The sequence below is a fragment of the Crocodylus porosus genome, unplaced genomic scaffold (assembly GCF_001723895.1).
Source record: "Crocodylus porosus isolate Cpor-Errol unplaced genomic scaffold, CroPor_comp1, whole genome shotgun sequence".
NCBI lineage: Eukaryota > Metazoa > Chordata > Crocodylia > Crocodylidae > Crocodylus > Crocodylus porosus.
The window spans coordinates 202,091,961-202,112,946 of NW_017728886.1; the positions used below are offsets into that span (position 1 = coordinate 202,091,961).

The 20,986-nt window shown below is 42.3% G+C and overlaps 1 protein-coding gene across 1 annotated transcript in view; it reads left to right on the forward strand.

Annotated features, from left to right (window-relative positions):
• The window catches only part of RP1 (RP1, axonemal microtubule associated), a 328,710-nt gene that overhangs the window by 157,717 nt on the left and 150,007 nt on the right, over window positions 1-20,986 (forward strand). Inside the window, exon 26 of the mRNA XM_019542502.1 lies at window positions 18,130-18,358. Coding sequence (XP_019398047.1) covers window positions 18,130-18,358 — 229 coding nt within the window. The remainder of the gene's footprint in view (window positions 1-18,129; window positions 18,359-20,986) is intronic.

The window sequence follows — 20,986 nt, forward strand, 5'->3', positions numbered from 1 at the left end:
CGCAATCTATTCAATGGGTTGAAACTCAAAATGGAATCCCATAAGAGTGGAAACTTTGTCATAGTACTAGGGAAGAGTATTAGAATATCACATGGGCATGCAGAGAAAAATTAGGAAAGCCAAGGTACAGTTTGAAACATAGCTTTCTGCCTCTCTGTGAACTCTGTCAATTTAAGTTGATATCCAAAGAATATCATGTAATAATTTAGTAACACTTGTGAGCAGCCAAAGAATCTGGAATTTTTGGCGAGTAGGATGCTATTTCTCTTTCTTGGTGCTATTTCTCATTGTGTCTGTTAAATGCATTACAGAAGATCCTAGATGCATTGAAATCAACAGCCAAATTCGCACTGAACTCAGAAGGGTCAGGATTCTATCCTTTGTGTCATGTGTAGCCTATAAAGACTTTCATCTCCAGCTGAAATCAGAGAGCATCAACATGGTTTTTTTCTTTTTATAAACTCTCATGCTCAAAGCCATAAACAGATGTTCATTAGACTTAAAGGAAAAATAAAATGCAAACAAAGTGTCTGACACAGGACAATCAAAATAACATTATTTTTTCAGACATGCCCTTAATCGCAGTTGATACCATGAAGTGTGGCAGGGAGATTGGCACAAGGCCCACAAAAAGAGAAATAAAAGCCCAAATTAAAGCTGGGACATAGTTCACAACAGAAAAGAATCATCCTGACAATAATCAAGATTATAATAAGCTTGCAGGTAGCAAGGTTAACCTGCTACGAACTGGTGTCTTTTGCAGAATATCTGAACATTTTCTCTGTAGCTTATTTATGTGGAGTCTAATGTCATTTACACGGGTTTGGGTCAGGAGAACAACCTGTCTAACTTTGGTTACTTCTGACTCCTGCTTGCAAAGGGACCTAGATATGTGACATGTTTACATTACTGTACTCGACATCAGTTTTGTACAGCCAAGCAAATTATGCTGGGATCCAGAGGAGACAAACAGACATCATTTTAATGTTACCCCTAATTCATCCCAGGGTAACACTATACTAGATTCAAGTAATTTACATCAGTATTGTTATACCTCTGATATTTTCCCCATAAGTAAGTTATGCTGATGGAGTTTTATACCTGATTTACCGCAGGGTAACTCTTTCTGCATCCAAGTAAATTATGCTGGTGTAGGGATTGTATGTCATGTGTCCATTTCTTTTTATATATATACTGGTGTACAAACTGATTTCATCGGTGCAAATGTGTCATTTATCTAACTTCTGAGAATGAAATTAGGTTCTTCACTTGCAATAGATTAAGTTAATAGGTTGTGGCATCTTATTGTCTTTTAATGATGATAATTCTTATTTTTGCCTGGAGTCTGAAATTCTAGGTACACAAGATAGCTGTTTGCTAACTACAACACAGTTGATGTAATTTCTTACTGATTTTTTTTCCAGGCATAGGCTAAGAGGTAGAAATTTATAACTGCTGTATTTGCCCTGCCTGGCATATTCACTCTGTAAGAATATCTTTTTCCTGAGTGTCTTTGGAAAATTCTCCATGAGTTGAAAGAGTCTCTACTTCTAGGGTATCGTTTTCTGCCTCTGGCATTATTCAGATGTGATTTTCTGTGAATGATTATTCTGTGGAGATTAATTTTTCATCTAATAATGAATGTTGATCTGCTGAAAATTATAGCCATGTTCATAATTTTAATATGCTTTCCTATGTTCACTTCTGATGTCTCTACACAGTCTTCAAACTTTCCCCCCAAATACTGATGCTGGTATTATTGAGCAACTAAACTTTAATTGCTTTAATAATTTATAGCCAGTGGTTCTAGTGCTTTCATGGCTGGTGAGGTTTCTCTTACTAGAACTCACTGCTAGAAAAAAGTTCTTCTTTATATGATTTCTTCTAAGTTAGGTAACGGACATTATTTCTGCCCCCTTTCCAAAGAGAGACAGTCACAGGAATGTTATCCTATTAGCTTTATTAAAAGCAAGCTGTATCCAGCTCACAGGTTGGTGCCATATTCTGACCTTCCTAGCAATGCTGACTTTCCATGGTACTACACTGATTAACACTAGTTGAGCATCTAAGATGGTAGGTCTGCTGTCAAAATAAGGTACTGCTTTATTTTACTAAGGATGGCAAAATCTGGCCCCTGCCTAAGAAGGGTTTCACCATGATACTTATCCTGTTTTCTTCAGCAGATTAGATTGCAAGCTCTTTGGGGTAGCATTGGCCTTGACAGTACTGAACACACTGGCAAGTGTATAATAATCCTGGTCTTGGGGAGAATTCAAAATGTGGATCAAACTGTGGTCTGACTTTTGTGACTTGGGCTGTAATAATCCTTCCCTCTCCATTTATGGCAGACAGAATCTTGTTTTACTGCAAAGAGACTCTGCTACAACACATAGTAACAGTTTTAAAGTGCCAGATTTTAGCAGTAACCAGAAATAATAAATGGGGACTTTATCAATGGTTTCAGTAGCATTTGTTACTAAACTTTAATAATTATTAAGTTGTCCATATAAATTATAGCAAAATATAAAATTCAGAATTTTTCCTTCCAGTTACTAATGATGCATTGGTAAATAATTCTGTTCTTTTCATAAGGTGCATGTTATATTATTGCATACACACTGAATTTATCGAGAGAGGTTTTTTTGTTACATTTTTTTTATCTTGGTTTCATTCAGTTTACAGATCATCAGACTTCTCTAAGGATGATTCAAAAGAGTGAAGTAGCCATCAGTTACCAATATGTAGGTCATCTAGGCTGATGGATAAGAATTATTCATTTTGTTCATTGCTTATCTTTCATCCTTATGCCACAGATTTACATTATCTTCATGGTTTCCAATAATTAAAAATCTATATGGTAAAGAAAAACTAACAAATATGTTTTGTTTTTTTAAAGGACACAAGCAGGGCCAGTGCATGACTCAAGTACTGCAATGCTGCAGCTGTCCCTGGTTGTTAAAATAGTTCTTTTAGGGCCAAGGACAGTTGGATACACCTTAAAAGAGTTAAGACCATATTTGTCCAGCAGAAAGCTAGACCTCGCTTCCCACTATGATTAGGGGTATAAAATCAGTATAAAACCACCAGCCCCAATTGGTCCTGTACCAAATACAGCATACTAGTTTTCAAGGACTGGGCTATACTCTACTTACTCCCACACTTAACATGCTAAACCCAGAAAAGAGGCAGTGAAGCTGTCTTGAGGGAGCCCCCTCCTGCTGCTAGCAAGCATGTGAGAGATCAGTTCTAGCTTTGGCATATGTGAAACAGTAGGACTGGAAGTGCTTCTCAAGGAGCTCTCAAGAACATGGCAGAATCAATAGATATGCCTTAGCCCTCTACTCCACTCAGTGTTTTTGCCCTTCCTTCTAGGCCATTCTATTCTGGTTCTCTCTTTAGTATTCTCTTTTTTTGTTACAGTTTAATTTTTTTGGAGAAGGTTATTTATGAACGCCATAGCAGTGTATACAGTGAAGAAAACAAGATGAAAGAAGTACACCTTGAAGTTGGAGCAAAAGGTGGAGCAGTCTGTGATCCCTAGCTTACTTAAGGGGTTTGTTCTGAAATCTTGAACCAGCCTCCTTAGCTATTCTGTCTTCTGTTCAGTTGAGCTTTATCCTTGTGTCAGAAAGTGCCATGTGCTCGAGGTATTGAGTTGTTGACTGTGGTTTGTGTACCAGAGCTTTAGAGGGACCTATGCCATTGACTGCCTTGAAGATAAGATCCAAGACTTTGAAATTAACAGTATATTCATAGAAATACAGGAGAGGGAGCAGAGGACAGGTGATACGCTCACAGTTAAGGTAATTTGTTGAAGTAAATTGCTTGCAGATATTATGTTGCAGCATTCTATATTAGCTGGAGTTTTTAAAGGACTCAGGCGTACCATATTGCTGTTGTCCAGGCAAGATGTACTAAGAATGCGTCACTGAGGTCAGCTCATTATCCAGGGTGGGGCAGTTTTTGCTGGTCAAATGGAAATGATGAAAAGTATTACTCATGGATGCTGTAAGGTCAGAGCATGTCTACATTCTGATCTAAATTGACCACCGCTGGAGGTATACCTTCCACTAAAGGAGACTGCAGTGTGGCTTCAGCCCCTTCAACGTGTTTTAAAGAACAATACCAGCCTAAGGGCTGTCTACTGTTCTACATCTGTGAATTAAGGCTGTTTTGATGGTAGATGCATGGTTGTATATGGTGAGGACTTAGAAAAGGCGCAGACCTCATGGGACATCCTCATTCCCATTTGGGGAACAGCCATTCAGAGAATTCACAAAAGTGGGTTTTAAATGACCTTGGGTCTGTGCTTATGCCTATCAACCAATATCCTAGTCTTGGATACTGATACATTTCCTAGGACTCGCTTGAATATTAGCATAACTCACAACGAGGTAAAATTGAAACAGCATTTCCAGTGAAGTAGTGTGATTTCTGACGTAACTTTCTCTGACCATACTAGCAGGAAACATCCTCCTTCCTTCCACCTTTGCCATATTTAAAGCTTAAAACGTGGTCATGATGTGACCCATGCTTTTTAATTTGGTGGGTAGCAGACTGTGGCTGTCTATTTTGGGGGATATAAATTGGGTACTGCTAGAAGGTACAGGAATGGAAGGAGTGGGAGTTCTCTTGAACTCACAAAAGACTTGAAAAGGGACTGACAGGGTTGCAGGAGAAAGTTAGCCAATGCTTAAGTGTCCTACAATATGGTGACAGTTATTCCAGTATCTGTTACCTGACCTATTTTTAGGGTCAAGGTTTGTATAAACTTAGAAGAAATTACAAATTGATTCTTAGGTAGGGTTCATTTAATTTCTTATAGATATATATCCTCTCTACTTAGAGTCTCTCTGTGAGACTGGCTACAACATCTTCTAATTCTAGAGTTAATGTTCAGCAATGCCAGGTTTGTTGGCTATAATTCAAGGATCTGGCTGGGTTCAGACATCTGGAAAATACAAGCATCATGGCTAGACTCTGGGTGGTTTTGGTGGTACATTAGATATTATATCTCTGGTATTGCAGGCTCACAGCATGGAAATACTTTTGGTTCCTTTAGATTTCTTCATTATTTGCAAGGGCTCAGGAGGTAAGTTAGTGCAGTCAGTAAATCTTGTTACTTTTGGGAATTCAGCCATTACATAGGAGCTCCCTGAAATCCTGTTGATCATGTGGCCTTATGAGAAATTCATCAGCTGGTTGTCAAGCTTAGCCTCTAGCAGTTGTGTTAAGCGCTGTGACTTCAGTGGAATTACACCAGGGATGAATTTTGCCTGGAGAGCTACCTCATCTGAATGTTGCCTTTTACCCAATACCTGAGTTTAAGGCAGACAGGTTACAAAAACTTTATGTATGGCAGAAAACTAGCGACACAATTTTGCTTTCTCTTCCATCTTGCTACTGAGAAAGTTCCTCTTGAAATAAGAGTTCCTTAATTTCCATTTTACTTATTAAGATGTTATGGAATCAGTTCTGCTTTTTTACACAAGGATAGGCCCTGTTGACATCAGTGAGAATATCATGAGCATGCTGGTAACTGAAAGGGACATCTGTGTAAGTCATTTTGAAACCTAGTACTGTATAGATGATGTCTTTGCGTCCCCTTAAGAAAGCAAACTTTATTCATAAGCTCAGGCCACAATAAGTACTTATGGCCATTTTTTTAAATATAAGCTGTATTAGGAAGTTTCACTTTCACAAAAGTACCAGGCCAAAACTGCTCATGCCCAGGTCAATGGCAAAGTATGAAATTTTACAAAAAAGACTTGTTTAAAATATAATGAACATTGACACAGATGGATAAGTAAATATACTTACTGATTCTTACATTTAAGAAAAATATTGTAAAGAGAATGGATTACTCCTGTCACTGCACTGACAGCAATGCTGTTAAGGTTAGTGAATGCTGACAGTATGTCTCACATAAACAGGGACTTCAGAAGTTTAAGCTGCACCCCCGCTTCAGAACGCCTCAAAATTTACCATAAATTAACAGAATTGGCTGTCTGTACTTAATAGCATTTCAGAATTGAAAAGGCAGAGGAGCTTTAAATAAGGATTCAAGTTTTTTGGGTAAAATTATATGGTGGGAAGCTCATTTAGCACTTTTTATTATACTGGCTAATAGGCAACTCCTAAGAAATTCAGAGTCTCTGATTACCTTTGGATATTTAACCCAAAAATTAGACTCCTAAATGCTTGGATTTGGTGAGCCTGCTTAACATTTTGCTGTTATAACCCAGACTAAAATCCCAGATTCATACAAACAAATCCATCTCTAACAAAATTTACATGAAGTTTGGATTTGCATCCCAATCCAACCTCTACTATACTGCAAGCTGGAGATCTCACAAGAAGCAAACATATTTTCATGTAGTTAACAAGCTGGGTTTTGATCTTCAACAAATGCCTTGTTTTTGTGTTGGAGTAAAGAGTTTCTATAGCTCGTTCATTTGGCCACCTCTTTGGCCCAGAATACTGAACTCTAGTTCTACTCCAGTTCTGTTATCTCAGCACTTTTATGAGCTTTAAAAGACCCTCAACACTGCCCTCTTCATGCCCTCCTTACCACATCATTTCTTGTCTGCATTGGGTGACTGCAGAAGTGACTGTGAAGTGGGGTTTTCCCTTATTGTATAATGTCTGTCTTTTAACTGATGTACACAAAACTAGATGAGTCAAAGGTTACAGGTCAGTAAGGATATATTCTTCCCTTACTGTGGCTATGTAACTTCCATGGCTGTCAACAGCAGGAGGTTCACGTATGTGTCTAAGGGTGACTAGATAATTGTTACTGACATTACCTTATCCTTGAGCAATGACACTCGCTTTGCAGAAGTCATTTGGGAGAATTAGAATCCATTATTCCCATTCTGTCATTCAAATTATGGGGAAATCAGACTTGGCCTGAGCTAAATTCAAACAAGGTGAATATATTGGAGTCCTCCTGAATAATAATAGCTTGGATTTGAAATTGGAGAATTTCCAAGTGCATCAAGAAATTTCTAATATCCTCATGAGATTATTAAATTGTAGAGTTGAGAAACTAAGACACAGAGGGTTTGTAAATTGTTTAAGGCTTCTCAGAAGTCTGAAGCAGAGCCAGCAATGGACCCAGATTGCCTGACTCCCAGCACAGAGTTTTAACCACAAGACCCCGTCTTTCTTCTCTGCCAGACCATTTATTGCATTTGTGTCAGGAAGACAAATGCCACATAACACTGACTGTTGTTTTTGCAGCCATTAGGCCATAACAGAAAGACTAGGGCTAGGGACATAAATTGCACATAAACTGGTATAAGTGATTGGAAAGTAGTTCAAATCTGTAATGCAACAGAAGTTCAGTGTACATAAACTGGTCTCAAAATGCCCGAACCTAGTTTCAGATAAACCTGGATGGATGTAGTCTTAGACCTATCTGATGTAGGTTAAATTGGTTTATTGAACCCTGTGCCAGATCCCCTCCAGATTCAAGTTAACTCATAGCCCCCCAGAATCCCAGGATGCTTTACACTTCCTGGCAAGCCCCACCTCACAGGGTGGGCAGATTAGCCATGGCCCAAACTATCTGCTCCAGCCAAGCAGGGAGGCATGCTCTAGCAACTCTCAGATTCTGGCCTGGGCCACTGCAAGCATGTGGCTGAATTTTCTGAATCAAAAGTGTATGTCTGTTCATTTGTTTATCATTTCAATCTATGCAGTTTAGGCTAACTTACAAAGATTGAATCGATTCAGCCTTGGGCTTTTTAACTGTCTGTACCTAGCCAATAAGAGTTTTCATAGGCATTTTGGTTACTAGGGAACAAGTCAACTTTTTTCTACCACAATGTGTGAAATGTTCTGGATGTGAACGTAGATTTGTAAATGCCAGCTTACATTTGACTTGTTCAGTGATTCAACATGGTTGGGTCAATACTGAAAATGAGAGAGCAAATTCAAGATGTGATGCTTATGGTAGGGCAAGAAATTGTTAGCAGTACAGTGTGATTGTGAGAGAATTTTCATCTGCATTGCACTGCAAGAGCTAAATCTGACATATGTTTGACAGCATTCCAGTTGGCAAACAGCAACATTTTAGTGAGTCAATACCACTGAGAGACCAACATGATATCTGATCTGACAGCAAGATAAATTGATCCAAACTCAAACTACAACAGTAGCCAGGAATCAACCTATAATGCTTTTGTTTATCCTGTCAGAACATTGTATACAACTGATTCCCTGTCTGCCATTAACAGCCCTGCCTTAATTCCATCAGAGCACAAACATGACTTTCTTGGCACACTGATGCATTTACATTATTTATAAAAAGTGGAAAGAATATTAAGCACAGGTTTAGTTTAGCAATATTGTGAACTTTTAAAATTAATTTTATTCTTTAACAATCCTTTCTATTTTGAAGGAGTATGGTTATCTCTGACTGCTGCGTATGCATGTGTGTGTGTATTAGGGAAGCATATACTGTAGTTCCAACATATCCAATCCATTGTGAATACACTGGATAGAGATTTTGTATGCTGTTCTGTCCTGTCAAGTCCAATATACTTGTTTGCTTCCCAACCCTGTAGGCCCAATTCACAGCTGGCATACATGGGTGCAATTCTATTGTTTTGGCTAAGCTGAGGCCACTTAAGTTGCAGCCTGAATGTCAAGGAGGGCTGAGAATATAAGATAGAAATACAGTCTTGTGAGGCTAAACTGAACTTTAGTGGAATCAGACACTTCCAGCATCATCTTCTAGTGCTATTTAACAGTGCTTTTTAGCACCTGGGATGGACTCTGATTTCTGCCTTCTGAATGCCTTCCAAACCTTGATACGCATCACAGCTCCTTTTGAACATATTTGTCTGATTATTTGAGTCATTTACTCAGTACTGGAGATTATGTTGAAGAGACTTGCTCCCTTTCTTGCATATTATACTATTGCTACTTTTTCCCTTGGTCAGCCCTCCTACCTCTACCCTTTCCTTTTCTCTTCATGTCCTTGCGGCAAGGTATTTAGCAAAATTTGCAGATTTGATCTGGACAAATTGGAGGATCGAGCCAAAAGAAATCTCATGAGGTTCAACAAGGACAAATGCAAAGTCCTGCACTTAGGATAGAAAAGTCCCATGAACTGGTGCAGGCTGGGGACTGACTGGCTAAGTAGCAGTTCTGCAGAAAAGGAGCTGAGTGTTACGGTGGACAGTAAGCTGGTTATGAGTCAGCAGTGTGCTCTTGCTGCCAGGAAGGCTAACAACATGGACTGCATTAGTAGGAACATTGCCAGCAGATTGAGGGAAGTAATTATTCCCCTCTATTCTGTACTGTGTCCAGTTTTGGCCCCCTCACTATAGGAAGGATGAGGACAAGTTGGAAAGAGTCCAGCGGAGACCAACAAAAATGGTTTGGGGGCTGGGAAACATGACTTATGAGGAGAGTCTGAGTGGACTGACTCTATTTATTTTGGAGAAAAGAAGACTGAGGGGGGATTTGAGAGCAGCCTTTAACTACCTGAAGGGTGGTTTGAAAGAAGATGGAGCTAGACTGTTCTCAGCAGTGGCAGATGACAGAACAAGGAGCAATGTTCTCAGGGTTCAGCAGGGGATGTTTAGATGTGGCTAATATGTGGATATTAGCAAAAATGTTCTCACTAGGAGGGTGGTGAAGCACTGGAACAAGCTACCTAGAGAGGTGGCGGAATTTCCATCCTTTGAGATTTTTAAGGCCCATCTTCACAAAGCCTGTGTCACAGGGGAACTACACAGAACAGACCCCGAGGGGCCAAAGGGGAACCCCAGGTCCCAAAACACGACTGGGAAGATGAGGGAAGCAAGAAAGAAACAGCGATTCCCTTACCTGCGGCTGACGCTGCGGCGAGACTGGAAGAGGAGGTGGGACCTGTGCAGCTCATGAGCTGTGTCTTTTTGAAACTGCAGCCAGCTGCAGTTAATCATGAACGGAGTGCGGGAGAATTAAAAGCGATCAAAGGGAGGAAGAAGGGGGAGAGAGCAGGAGCGAAGCCGCAAGCGGAGGTGCCCTTGGAGCCCCATTCATAGGTGAGGAGGAGCACAATGAATTGCCACGAGGCAAGAGGCTGCCGGAGGGAGGACCCCAGTAGTGAGGAGCCAGATGCCTGTATTTGCAACGGTGGAACCAGGTGCGAAGATCCAGGGACTCCGGATGAAGAGACTGGCAGAGGAGGCGGCCCCGAGGAGAGGGTGATGAGAGACGACCCTGCAATCCAGGTGGGATTGGCACGGGTTTGGGAAGGCTCCCGGAGCCCACCCCGACGCGGAGAGGAGAGCCTAAGCAGCGACAGGGGCTGCAAGAAGCAAGATCCTACTGGGCAGAGCCACTCGGCGAGGGACTGAGTAGGGTGGAATTGGAGGGACCAAGAGTAGTCCCGTGCAGCACTCCAGAAGGATATCAGCCGGACAGAGGGGTGCCTTAGACAGGGTTAATAGGGAGTGGAATTCTCTGGGCCAGGGAGCCCAATCTTTGTTTGTAACCAGGGATTCTTACTGGCAGTGTTTTTCTTAATTTTCATTGTTCTGTTTCCCACTTTTGGAGGGGTAGGGAGGAAGTCCGAGGAGGGTCTTATAATAAGCTTGATTCAGGGTCAGGATAGATCTTCAGATCTGTAGCAGAGTGCCCCTTACACCACAAGATGAGGGTTGGGCCCGGAAATAAGAGCATCTCAGCGAGGCCTGGTATTAGGGCGAGGTGTAGGGGAGGTTGGAGCCTCGCAGAAGACCACTGCCCCAGGAGTCCCAACTCCGGATAGGCCCTAGTAGTCGACCCCACCACTGAAATTATGAGCAAAGTCATGGCAGGTGAGATTGGGGTGAGGGCTACCCCAGGGCAACATATCCGGGCTATACAACACCAGGGACAAAGCTATGGGCAAGCTCACATACCCAAAGCCAAGCAGCACGGGACCGGATGTTTGAAGCCCGCCGGGTGCAGCGTGGTTCACAAATGTTCACACGGGCTGGAATGATCTAGTTTGGGTATGGTCTTGCTTTGAGCAAAGGGTTGGATTTGTTGACCTCTTGAGGTCCCTTCCAACTCTAACTTTCTATGTTTCTTTCAAATTCTACTGTTGGTCTGCCAAAAAGAAGCCAAAATGTACATGTCTTTTACTGGTCTACTTGGCAATGATATTTTCCATCTTAACTTTCCCTTTGCTCAAAATACTCAATTTAAAATTGTTTCTAAAATGTGTGTGGTGGACTTGCTGGCAACAGCCTGGCACACTGAGCTCAGAGAATCTTCATTGTGATTGCTGGAGCCTTTCCACCAATCAGGTAATGGCTGAGGAGGGGGTTGTCCTGCCCCTGCTGGGGGGAGGCAAAAAGCCCTGGACCTAGTTGAAGACTGTACCTATTTCATCCTGATTGGTCGGTTTATAAGCCGGGGATGGAGCCTCCAGAGACTATAAAAGAGCAAAGTGCCTGGCACACAGGCAGCTGCTTCGAGGGATGAAGAAGAGAGTGGGCAGAAGAAGAGCTGGCAAGAACTGGCCAGTGGGGCAAAGTTGCCCTGAAGAGCCCAAAGACCCCATCGCCAGATGCTTGCGGTGAGTGTCTGCGTCACCAACCCCACCATGAGGAGGATGGTGATAATGTTGCACAGCTTGGTGTACGGAGCCAGACCCTGGGAGCTTCATGCAGCGGCTCGGGTGTGCGACCCCTGGCATGCAGCCAGGTAGCTGGCACACAGACAGTGCACAGCATGGTCCAGGAGTGGGACTGGGATCCTGGGAGCTGCTTGAAGTGGCTCAGATCTCCAACCCATGGCATGCGGACAGGTACGTGGTGCAGGCTTCACTGCACAGCAGGTCCTCAATGGACTGAGACCCTGGGAGCCATGTGAGGTGGCTTGGGTCCCCTGCCTCTGACACGAGGCCAGCAACTTGGTGTAGGAGGTGCTGCATGGTAGGCCTAAGCTGGACTGAGCCCTGGGACCATGCAAGGCAGCTCAGGTACCCAACCCTGAGCAGAAGGTAGAGCCCCCAGGAGAATGCAACAGTGCTTGGAGCTACCAGCAGGTAGGCAGCCCAGGAGGGAGCCAGAGGCCTTGGAGGCTCCTACCGCAAGGAGCGACCTGCTCCAAGGGGATGCAGACCGCCTACCTGGCCCCAGATTTGTGAATTACCTGGATAAAGGGGTTCCCACAGGGAGGAAATACCCAGGCCAGGCTTTTCAGAGGGGAGAGAACAGTTTTACTGGGAAGTGTAGCAGGGCACTGAGGTGCCTGTTACTTTGAGAGCAAGAACCCAGATGCAGGTTGCCGGGACAACTGGTTAATGAGGGAAGTGGCTGCACCTGCACCTGGTCAGCTGACCGTAAGGGGCAGGGCCTGGCTCCCATATAAATTCCAGGCCTGAGACCAGGAGGGGTGTTCCCTGCCAGCAGCCGTGGGGGAAGGAGCTCTCCCAGAGCAAGGTGGGGGAGCCCAGACTGCAGGTACAGCTCCGAGACTGGGGAAAGGATGGAGCACCCCTGGTGTGGCTGGAATAATGTTATAGCCGGGTGGCTAGGATTTATGTTATAGCCCAGGGGCTTGAGTTTTGTTTGCTGTTTTCACCAGAGGTTTAGGTGAGGCTATTAGGGGTTGGAGGAGGCCTCATACGGGACCCACGGCAGCATGGGAACCCCAACCCCAGAGAGAGGGGCAGAGAGCAGCCCCAGAGAAGGGGCCCTGTCCTGCACTGCCCCAGAGAGGGGGCAGTGATTGCTGAGCACCCAGTGGGGCGCAGTGCAGGACAGGGCTGCAGAGAGCCCGAGCGCCAGTGGGGTGCAGTGCAGGACAGGGCTGTGGAGAGCCCAAGTGCCAGAGAGGGCACAGAGCAAGACAGGGCTGCGGACAGCCTGAGTGCCAGTATGACAGTATGAGACCAAAAAACATCAGTTCCATCAGCAAGGCTTGGGGCGTGGTAAAGGGGTGGTTGGAGCCACACATAGCCCATAAGGCTAGGGTGCACCGAAACACCCACTACAGAATGGGGCCAGTGTACATCAGGAAACTGTGTCCAAAAGGATGGAAAGGCAGCCTCCCTATTATGCATTTAACATCAAAGATGTGGCAGGCAAGAATTTGAGGGTGCCTTTTTACGCTAACTTGGCACAGTAAGGGGGCATTAGGGGAGGCAACCCTAAGGACACCATCCTGTTACGGGAAGCATGCCCACTGGGGACACAAAGGGCTGGGAGCTCTGGAGCACCTTATATTATGTAAACAGTGCCTCATATTTTGTTAATTTGAATGCCTTGTTTTGTGATTTGATTAAGTATTATAGAGTTTATATGACTGCAATGCCAGTTTGGACCTTCCCTTATCACTTACCTGTGACTTACCTGAATTTAGATCCGTGGTATAAGGCCATATAGAATTTGCCTGTAAGTTATTGTTTCATAGTTTCATAATAGCTAGGGTCAGGAGGGACCTGATCAGATCATCTAGCCTGACTCCCTGCCACAGGCAAGAATGAATGCTGGGTTCACAAGACCCCAGACAGGTGATCATCTAACCTCTTTTTGAATTTGCCCATGGCAGGGGTGAGGACCACTTCTCTAGGAAGTTGGTCCCAAATTCTGGTCACCCTAACTGTAAAATATTGCCTTCTGATCTCTAACCTAAACTTATTCTCCACCAGTTTATAACCGTTGTTCCTCCACCCCAGGTGGTGCTGGGGAGAAAAGGGCTCTACCTATTTGCTGTTGATCTCCCCTGATGAGTTTGTAGGCAGCCACCAGGTGCCCCCTCAGCCTCCTCTTGCGGATGCTGAACAGGTTCAGGTCCTTCAGTCTCTCCTCATAGGGCCCATCCTGCTGCCCTCTCACCAAGTGGGTGGCCCTCCTCTGAACCCTCTCCAGGCTGGCCACATCCTTTTTTAGGTGCGGCGCTCAGTACTGGATGCAATACTTCAATTGTGGCCTGACCAATGTTGCTTAGAGGGGAAGTATCACCTCTCTGGACCGGCTTTAGATGCATCTTTGGATGCATGACAAGGTATAGCTAGCCTTGCTGGCTGTGGTCTGGCCTTGGCGGCTTGTGTTCATCTTGGAGTCAGTAATGACTCCAAGATCCCTTTCCGCCTCTGTGCTTTCAAGAGGGGAACTCCCCAGCCTGTATGTATTCTGTGGATTCCTTCTCCCAAGGTGCAGCATCCTGCATTTATCTACGTTGAACTGCATCCTATTCTCATCTGCCCACTTTTGTAGTTTGTCTAAATCTAGTTGTAGCCTCGCTCTCCCTTCAAGTGTGCCCACCTCACCCCACATTTTAGTGTCATCAGCAAACTTGAACAACGTGCTTTCAACCCTCTCATCTAAGTCGCTGATGAAGATGTTAAACAGTGTGGGCTCAAGGACGGAGCCCTGGGGGACTCCACTGCTCACATCTTGCCAGGTTGAGTATGACCTGTCCACCACTACTCTCTGGGTGGGCCCCATCACCCCAACTGTACATATTATATATCTGTATATTATATATAAGTGTACATATGTTTATAATTTATGTTTATTTCTTCTGTAATAAGTTAATATTAATACATTTGTATATAGTTAAGTCACATAACTGTCCTGGCCTGGCTCTATAGGGACGGAGGGAACTGTGAGCAGTGTGCAGTTCACCTACAGCACACCTGCCAGTTAACAATCCCCTCTGATTGGAGAAGGGAGAAACAAAACCCAAGTACACCCAGGCTACATGTGATTATTGTCATCTTTGGCATAAATGTTAAACACCATGAGTACACTAAAGTTAACAAAATGTTCACTTTATTCTCACTGGACGTGTTTACATGAGGTACTTACTGTGCAGTAGAGCAAATTACTGCATAGTAAGCATCTGCATCTACACGTGCAGACTCTTAGTGAGCAGTAATTTGCTCTACTTAGCAGTTAATTTGCTACCTGCAAATGCAGGGGCAGGGAGCACAAGGTACGCAGTACCTACTGTTATTTTGTGCACATGCCCTTTGTACACAAAATAACAGTAGGTACTGCATGTGTCACCAGCAATAACTCAGAATGGTTCATTGCCAAGTCACTGATTCATTTTTCAGAATGAACAAACTGCTGATGTGCTTTTAGGTAGCAGATTCTGATTCCAGAGGTACTTCCGGTGAGGAGGAGGAGAGTTATGTTTATGGATATCATGCTTAGGGATTCCTATCTCAGAAACTAATACTAATGTTCAAACATGGGTGAGTTAATGTTCAAACATGGGTATGTGAGATGCAGGTTTTAAACTTACTGAATTGCCTTTAACAGTTCTGCAGCTACCATTGTATAACTGATTTACTGCCTGCCATTAACAATCCTGCCTTAATTTCCATCAAAGAATGAACATGCATTTCCTGGAATTGCCCAGGCCAATTCTATCATAGCATTTTTGCCAACTTATTTAGTTCACAACAAATTATAACTCTAACACCTGATTACATTTGTTTTTATAATACACCACTGCTTGTGATGTGGTTAGTTTTGTGGCTGGATGGCAAGTTGCAGCCCTGTGGGTGCAACTGCACATGCACTTTACTGCAGAGCTGACTAATAAGCTCCACAGTAAAGCATCACTGTCTTCACGTGTTCCCATATTAGGGCACAGTAACTTAATTAACTCCGATGTAGAATAGTACTGTATAGGACAAGTACTGTCCTACAGTGGAGTAGTTATATGCACTAAAATGTACATGTAAACAGTGACTGGGGTTGGCTGGGGCATGAGGGTGGCACAATACAGGGGCTGCATGTCAGCTAGCTCTGTACTGGAGCCCAAGCCAGCCCCTCCACAGCATGTTGAGCTGGGCTGGAGCAGCCCTGGGTTGGCAAGCTGACCCCCTGGAATCCCTGCCAGTCCAGGGCTGCTCTACCCCATATCAACTTGCTGGGGTCCTGAGCACATGGCTAAATAAAAACTGTACCCAGAAGGAAAAAAATGTGGTGCAAACTGTGCCAGTTTATTGTTACTAGCTAACTGCATATGTAGATGCACCCTGTATGACCCAATTTAACATCAATCAGGACTCGTAGTAAAGATATCGTTTATTAGACCAACAAGATTTTTGCAAAAAGAATTTCTTTAATTGTAAGCTTTCAGGCAATTTAATACCTGCACTTGGTCTGAGTTAGACTCAAGATAATGTTTACCTGCTCTGAATATATGCTGCATATTCCTTACATGAGTTACTGGCACACCCAGTTTCTAATGCCTGCTCCAGGTAACACTTTTGGTTATAAATGTATTGCTTTGGTTAAACAAACTGCCAACTTCTCCTGTAAGTAAGGTTTTCTTTTCATTGTCATCATCATCATCACACATGACGTGAATCAAGCTAGAATCATGTCTGTTTTGTCTCAGGAATCTAAGGAATAAGATGGAGAAAATACTGTTCCCTGCCTTTAAGCAGTGGGCAGACACTTCTCTAGTTTTTTTGTCTGGAAAGCACAAGAGCTATGACAGTCTTGTGTCAGTGTGAGTACTACATTCTCAAGAGGAGAGCAAAGGGGATGTGACCCTCATGCCCTCCTTACTCTCCTCAGATCCACAGAGCCAGCCCCATGGAGGAAGAAAGCACTATGTGCCCTGTCAAAAGGGTGAGCTGAATCCCACCTCTGTACTTCCTTGGGGGCATTACATCTGCCAAATGAATAATACCATCAGGAGCAGACATTCGTGTAGTAGACTTATCTCCAGCCCTTTACTCCCCAAGTCATGCCTTTAAAGAGAAAATTTATCTATCCTGAGTTTCAGTGGTGCTGACCAATGAGATGACATTTGTCTCAACTTATTGCTCAGACCAGTTATTATACTATTTTATGCTATATTACTTTTGTGGGATGAGGAAAGAAAACCAGTTATTTTTTTAGGACCTAATCTTTTCCAGGATTTTTCTCTATATTGAATTCTGTCAAATTTGCCACAGAAGATGAGAAACTAAAAACTGGTTAACCCTGCTTTTATGTTTAGGGTGCTGCCTTCGGTGTTTCTCAGCAAACTTGTGCTGTTCAAAACAGAAGCTCTTACGCAATATTAAGTGTGACATAGCTGAGTTCCACTGTTTTAAATTTGCTGCAATGTGGTGTCAGCATTTACAGAAACAGTTAACCCCTGATATCAACACACAAAAATAGAAGTTTAAGATAAAACTGGGCCATTGAAGGCTGGTATGGGGTAGAAATAGTTAAAGATGCACCTGACAGTAGCTGTATAGTATGCAAAATCTACCATATACAGCAGTGATATGAAAATGCATTCAACTTGTTTAAATGTTTTATATTTGTTTGGCTCCTCAGTCCCCAAAGAAAATATACCTAGAGACCTTAAAAAGGAGCCTGCCTGTTTGATCCCTTTTACTTGATCGGCATAATACAGCATTGATGTCAATTAAGTTGCTTGTGCAGTAAAATACTGTGCATATGTATTAACAGTACTCTACTCTGGGCCTGAGTAGATGACTTAATCACATCAGTAAACAAGGAGAAGATGTATGGCATATAATCTTGTACTAGTATAACTATCTGGAATTTGGTGTAGAAATTGCTCAGGAAAAAGTAGAAAAAAGCCAGCTATCCCCAGGTAACTGTGCTGTAAGAACAAAGAGGTGAACAAACTTATTATCTGCCCTTCTGCCATCTATTAGGCCCCTGCTACATGTTACATATGTTATGCAATTACCTGCATAATCACGGTTACTTGCACAATACATTTAGACCAGCCACAAGTGCAAAGTAATTATCACAAGATAAAAGTGACTTTACAGTAAAAAGATCTAGCCACCTATCAAGTTAGTGCTTGAAAATGTGTAACAACTCTACAGGTGGTTTCTGTCCAGCTTTAATTTGAACATGCAGCAGAACCCTTGGTATGTTCCTCTCATGCTGCAAGAAGCAACCCTGCAAGAGCTGCCTGTCTCTCCTCTCTAGATGCTTGTGTAATCTACATTGGTGGATAAAATGAAGTGCATTTTCTGGTTCAGCTATGCCATGTGCCTAAATCCTCAGATTCAGTGACTATTAGGGCAACAGTCCAGGGCCACATACAAATTGTAAGCTGGTTCATCTGCATTGTTATCAGTATAGGGAGGACTGGTGAAATGTACCATTACAACAGACTCTTCTATTTTTACTATTAAAGGTTAATCTCAAAGATCTTGGACAACTTTATAAAATCCGCATTGGCCATGACAACAGTGGAAATGATCCCAGCTGGTACTTAGAGGAAATTAAACTTGAGAGTGTGGCCCTAGTCTCTGATCAGAAGATTCATTTGCCTGTAAACTGCTGGCTAGCTGAAGATCTAAATGAAGGAGACACATGGAGAGAAGTGGCAGTTAGAAACTCTACAACAGAAGAGGTTTTGCCATGTATGTGTTCAGTACATTTTATTACATATTTATTAACCCAAAAGTGTTGCATATTGTGATGGATTGGCAGCTTTTCATGCTTCCTCCATGCTTCCATCCATGTCCAAAAGCTGGTCTAACCAGCCCCAGGACAATCCATTTTTACACAGAATTTTCTGGTTGTTGCTATATCACCCATGTCCCCAACATCTATACAGTGGATGTGGCTAGTCTTTGTGATCTCTGCCTTTTTATAATCTTTCGCTATTGTAACTTTGGTTTGTGATGCTCTTTAGAGCAACCAATGGGTGGATCAGGAAAGTAACAAGATGAATTTGATATTATTTGCTACCACCTTGAAATATAAGCATAGTTTCACCTGAGCTTCACCTAATACTGCTTATATGCAATCTGATTGAAGCCACTAGATAGCTGTTTCCCAAACCAGGCTTAAGCCACCGTCTTAACACTGAAATATTTACTTTTACACTTAACTTTTGATACCTTAAAAGATAGTCACTGCCTTTGATACTACTGTCCTTTACAAGTGAAGCTGGAAAAACAAGTATAAATTCAATTATAAAAAGGTCCTGAGATTTTTATAGGATCATGGGGATATAAGAAAAATCATTTATCACAATTTATTTTAGAGCATTTACTTGATATAAACAAGACAGTACTGTTGGCCAATTCTAGGCCGTATTGTATTATCATTTTAATAAATTGTATTCAAGATGAGGTAGTGAATATAGAAAAAAACAATGACCCAATGTAAAGAAGGGTCGTCACACACTTAGTAACAATCAAATAAGTTAAAAAGAGGGACAAATCCATGAAAAAACTCAAATGGAATGTCATTTCCCAGAAGAACACTGTAGAACAGAGCTGAGAAAATGGTCTTCTCTAGATCTTTAAATCAGAAGGGTCTGTTAGCTCATCTAGTCTAAGCATGTCAACACATGGCCACATGGGCTGAATCCAGTTTGCAGAGGTGGGTCATCCAGACAGTGGGGCTTCTCTCTGGCCAACAACTCATGCTTGGATCAAGTTGTGGAGCTTCTTGCTGTGGAGCATGTGCTCCCATAGCCAGTGTGCAGCACAGCCAACATGTAGGGGATTAATACTCCCTGCCCCCTTATCCGCAGCAAATTTTCCAGGCTTTGATTGCCAGTCAGAATACAAAATGGGCAGCAGAGTGGCAACATTGACCCCCTGTGTGCTGGCTGGGCTGACACACTGACTCTGGTAAGCTATGGCAAGAAATCACGTGGACCAGATGTGGAGCTGGGTTGTCTGGCCCACGAGAAGAACCATGGTCTGGATCAGACATGCCAATCCAAAATTTGAGTTTGAAATAATCTGCTTTCCTCTACTACACAAACTATACAAATATTTAGAAGGGTGGACATTGCCTGCTCACTCATTTTGTACTTTCCCCATTCCCCAGATTCCAGAACATTACAAAACCTAACACTCTCACTTATTAAGGAGTTACAAAATTGAAAGTGATCGTATTGAACTAAGGCCTATACATTTGGGAAATAATAATGCCTTGCCAAAGAATTACTGTTGGGGTCACCAACTGACATAAATACCACATACGGGTGCAATAGAAAAAATCATCTGCAAAGTGATGTCAAGGATGAGCTTGATCCACAGGACCCAATTCTGTGCTGTGCAATCATGTGTACCAGTCCAAAAGAGGTGTAGGGTATGATCATTCCAATGTATATACTGACTTTGCACAATTGTAAAAATCTACTTCAGGTGTGGGGCAGGTGAGAATCACATCCTCATTTTCTATGATTGAAAATACTTTCACAATGGGTCTTTTATTCAGCCCTGTTAACTTTGGGACATTGTTTTTGTAGGAACATTGTCATTTTTTTACTTGCTGCCTATATTTTAATGAAAGAGAGAGAAACAGAGTGAGTGAGCATTTTAGAAGTGTCCTAAATTTGTAAATTTATTGCTACAAATTAACCATTGATTTTTAGCTCATTTAAATTGAACATCAATATAAATGTATTGATTTCCCAAAGATTTTCTATTTAGCTTCTTCAAAACCAGCAAATGAAATTCTATCCAGTTGCATTTCCCATTTAAAAGGGTAATTGCTTAAAAGTGATGGACAAACTGCATCATGTCATTCTCTCCAACAGAACAGATGATCTACTACATATTACCTAATAGTAACCTGTTGCAATTTAGTAATTTGTCTCCTACGCTTTCAAGTCAATCTGATACCAGTGACTTCACTTAATTAAAAATACTAAATTCATTTAATTAAAAATAGTACTAAATTGACTTAATTAAAAATAATTAGACATATTTTAAAAGAAAAGGTATAAACTAAACTCATGAGAAATTGAATTTTTATTACTCTTATTTATCACTAGAATGTATTACTCAGCATCTCTCCTTAAACCTAATCTTCACCCATCTTTCTCCATCCAACATTCAGTTGTGTTTCCAACAAACTTGAAAGCTTGGAATTGGTTTTGATTTCTTGGGCTCTTACTTTGTCTGGCTTCTGTTAACTCAAGATGGTGCTGTTAAAATAATCTTTCTGCTCAAAGTGATGCTTTCACCTCTTTGCTGACTTGCCTACATCTCCCATATCAAATTCAGACTCCTAAACCTCAGGGC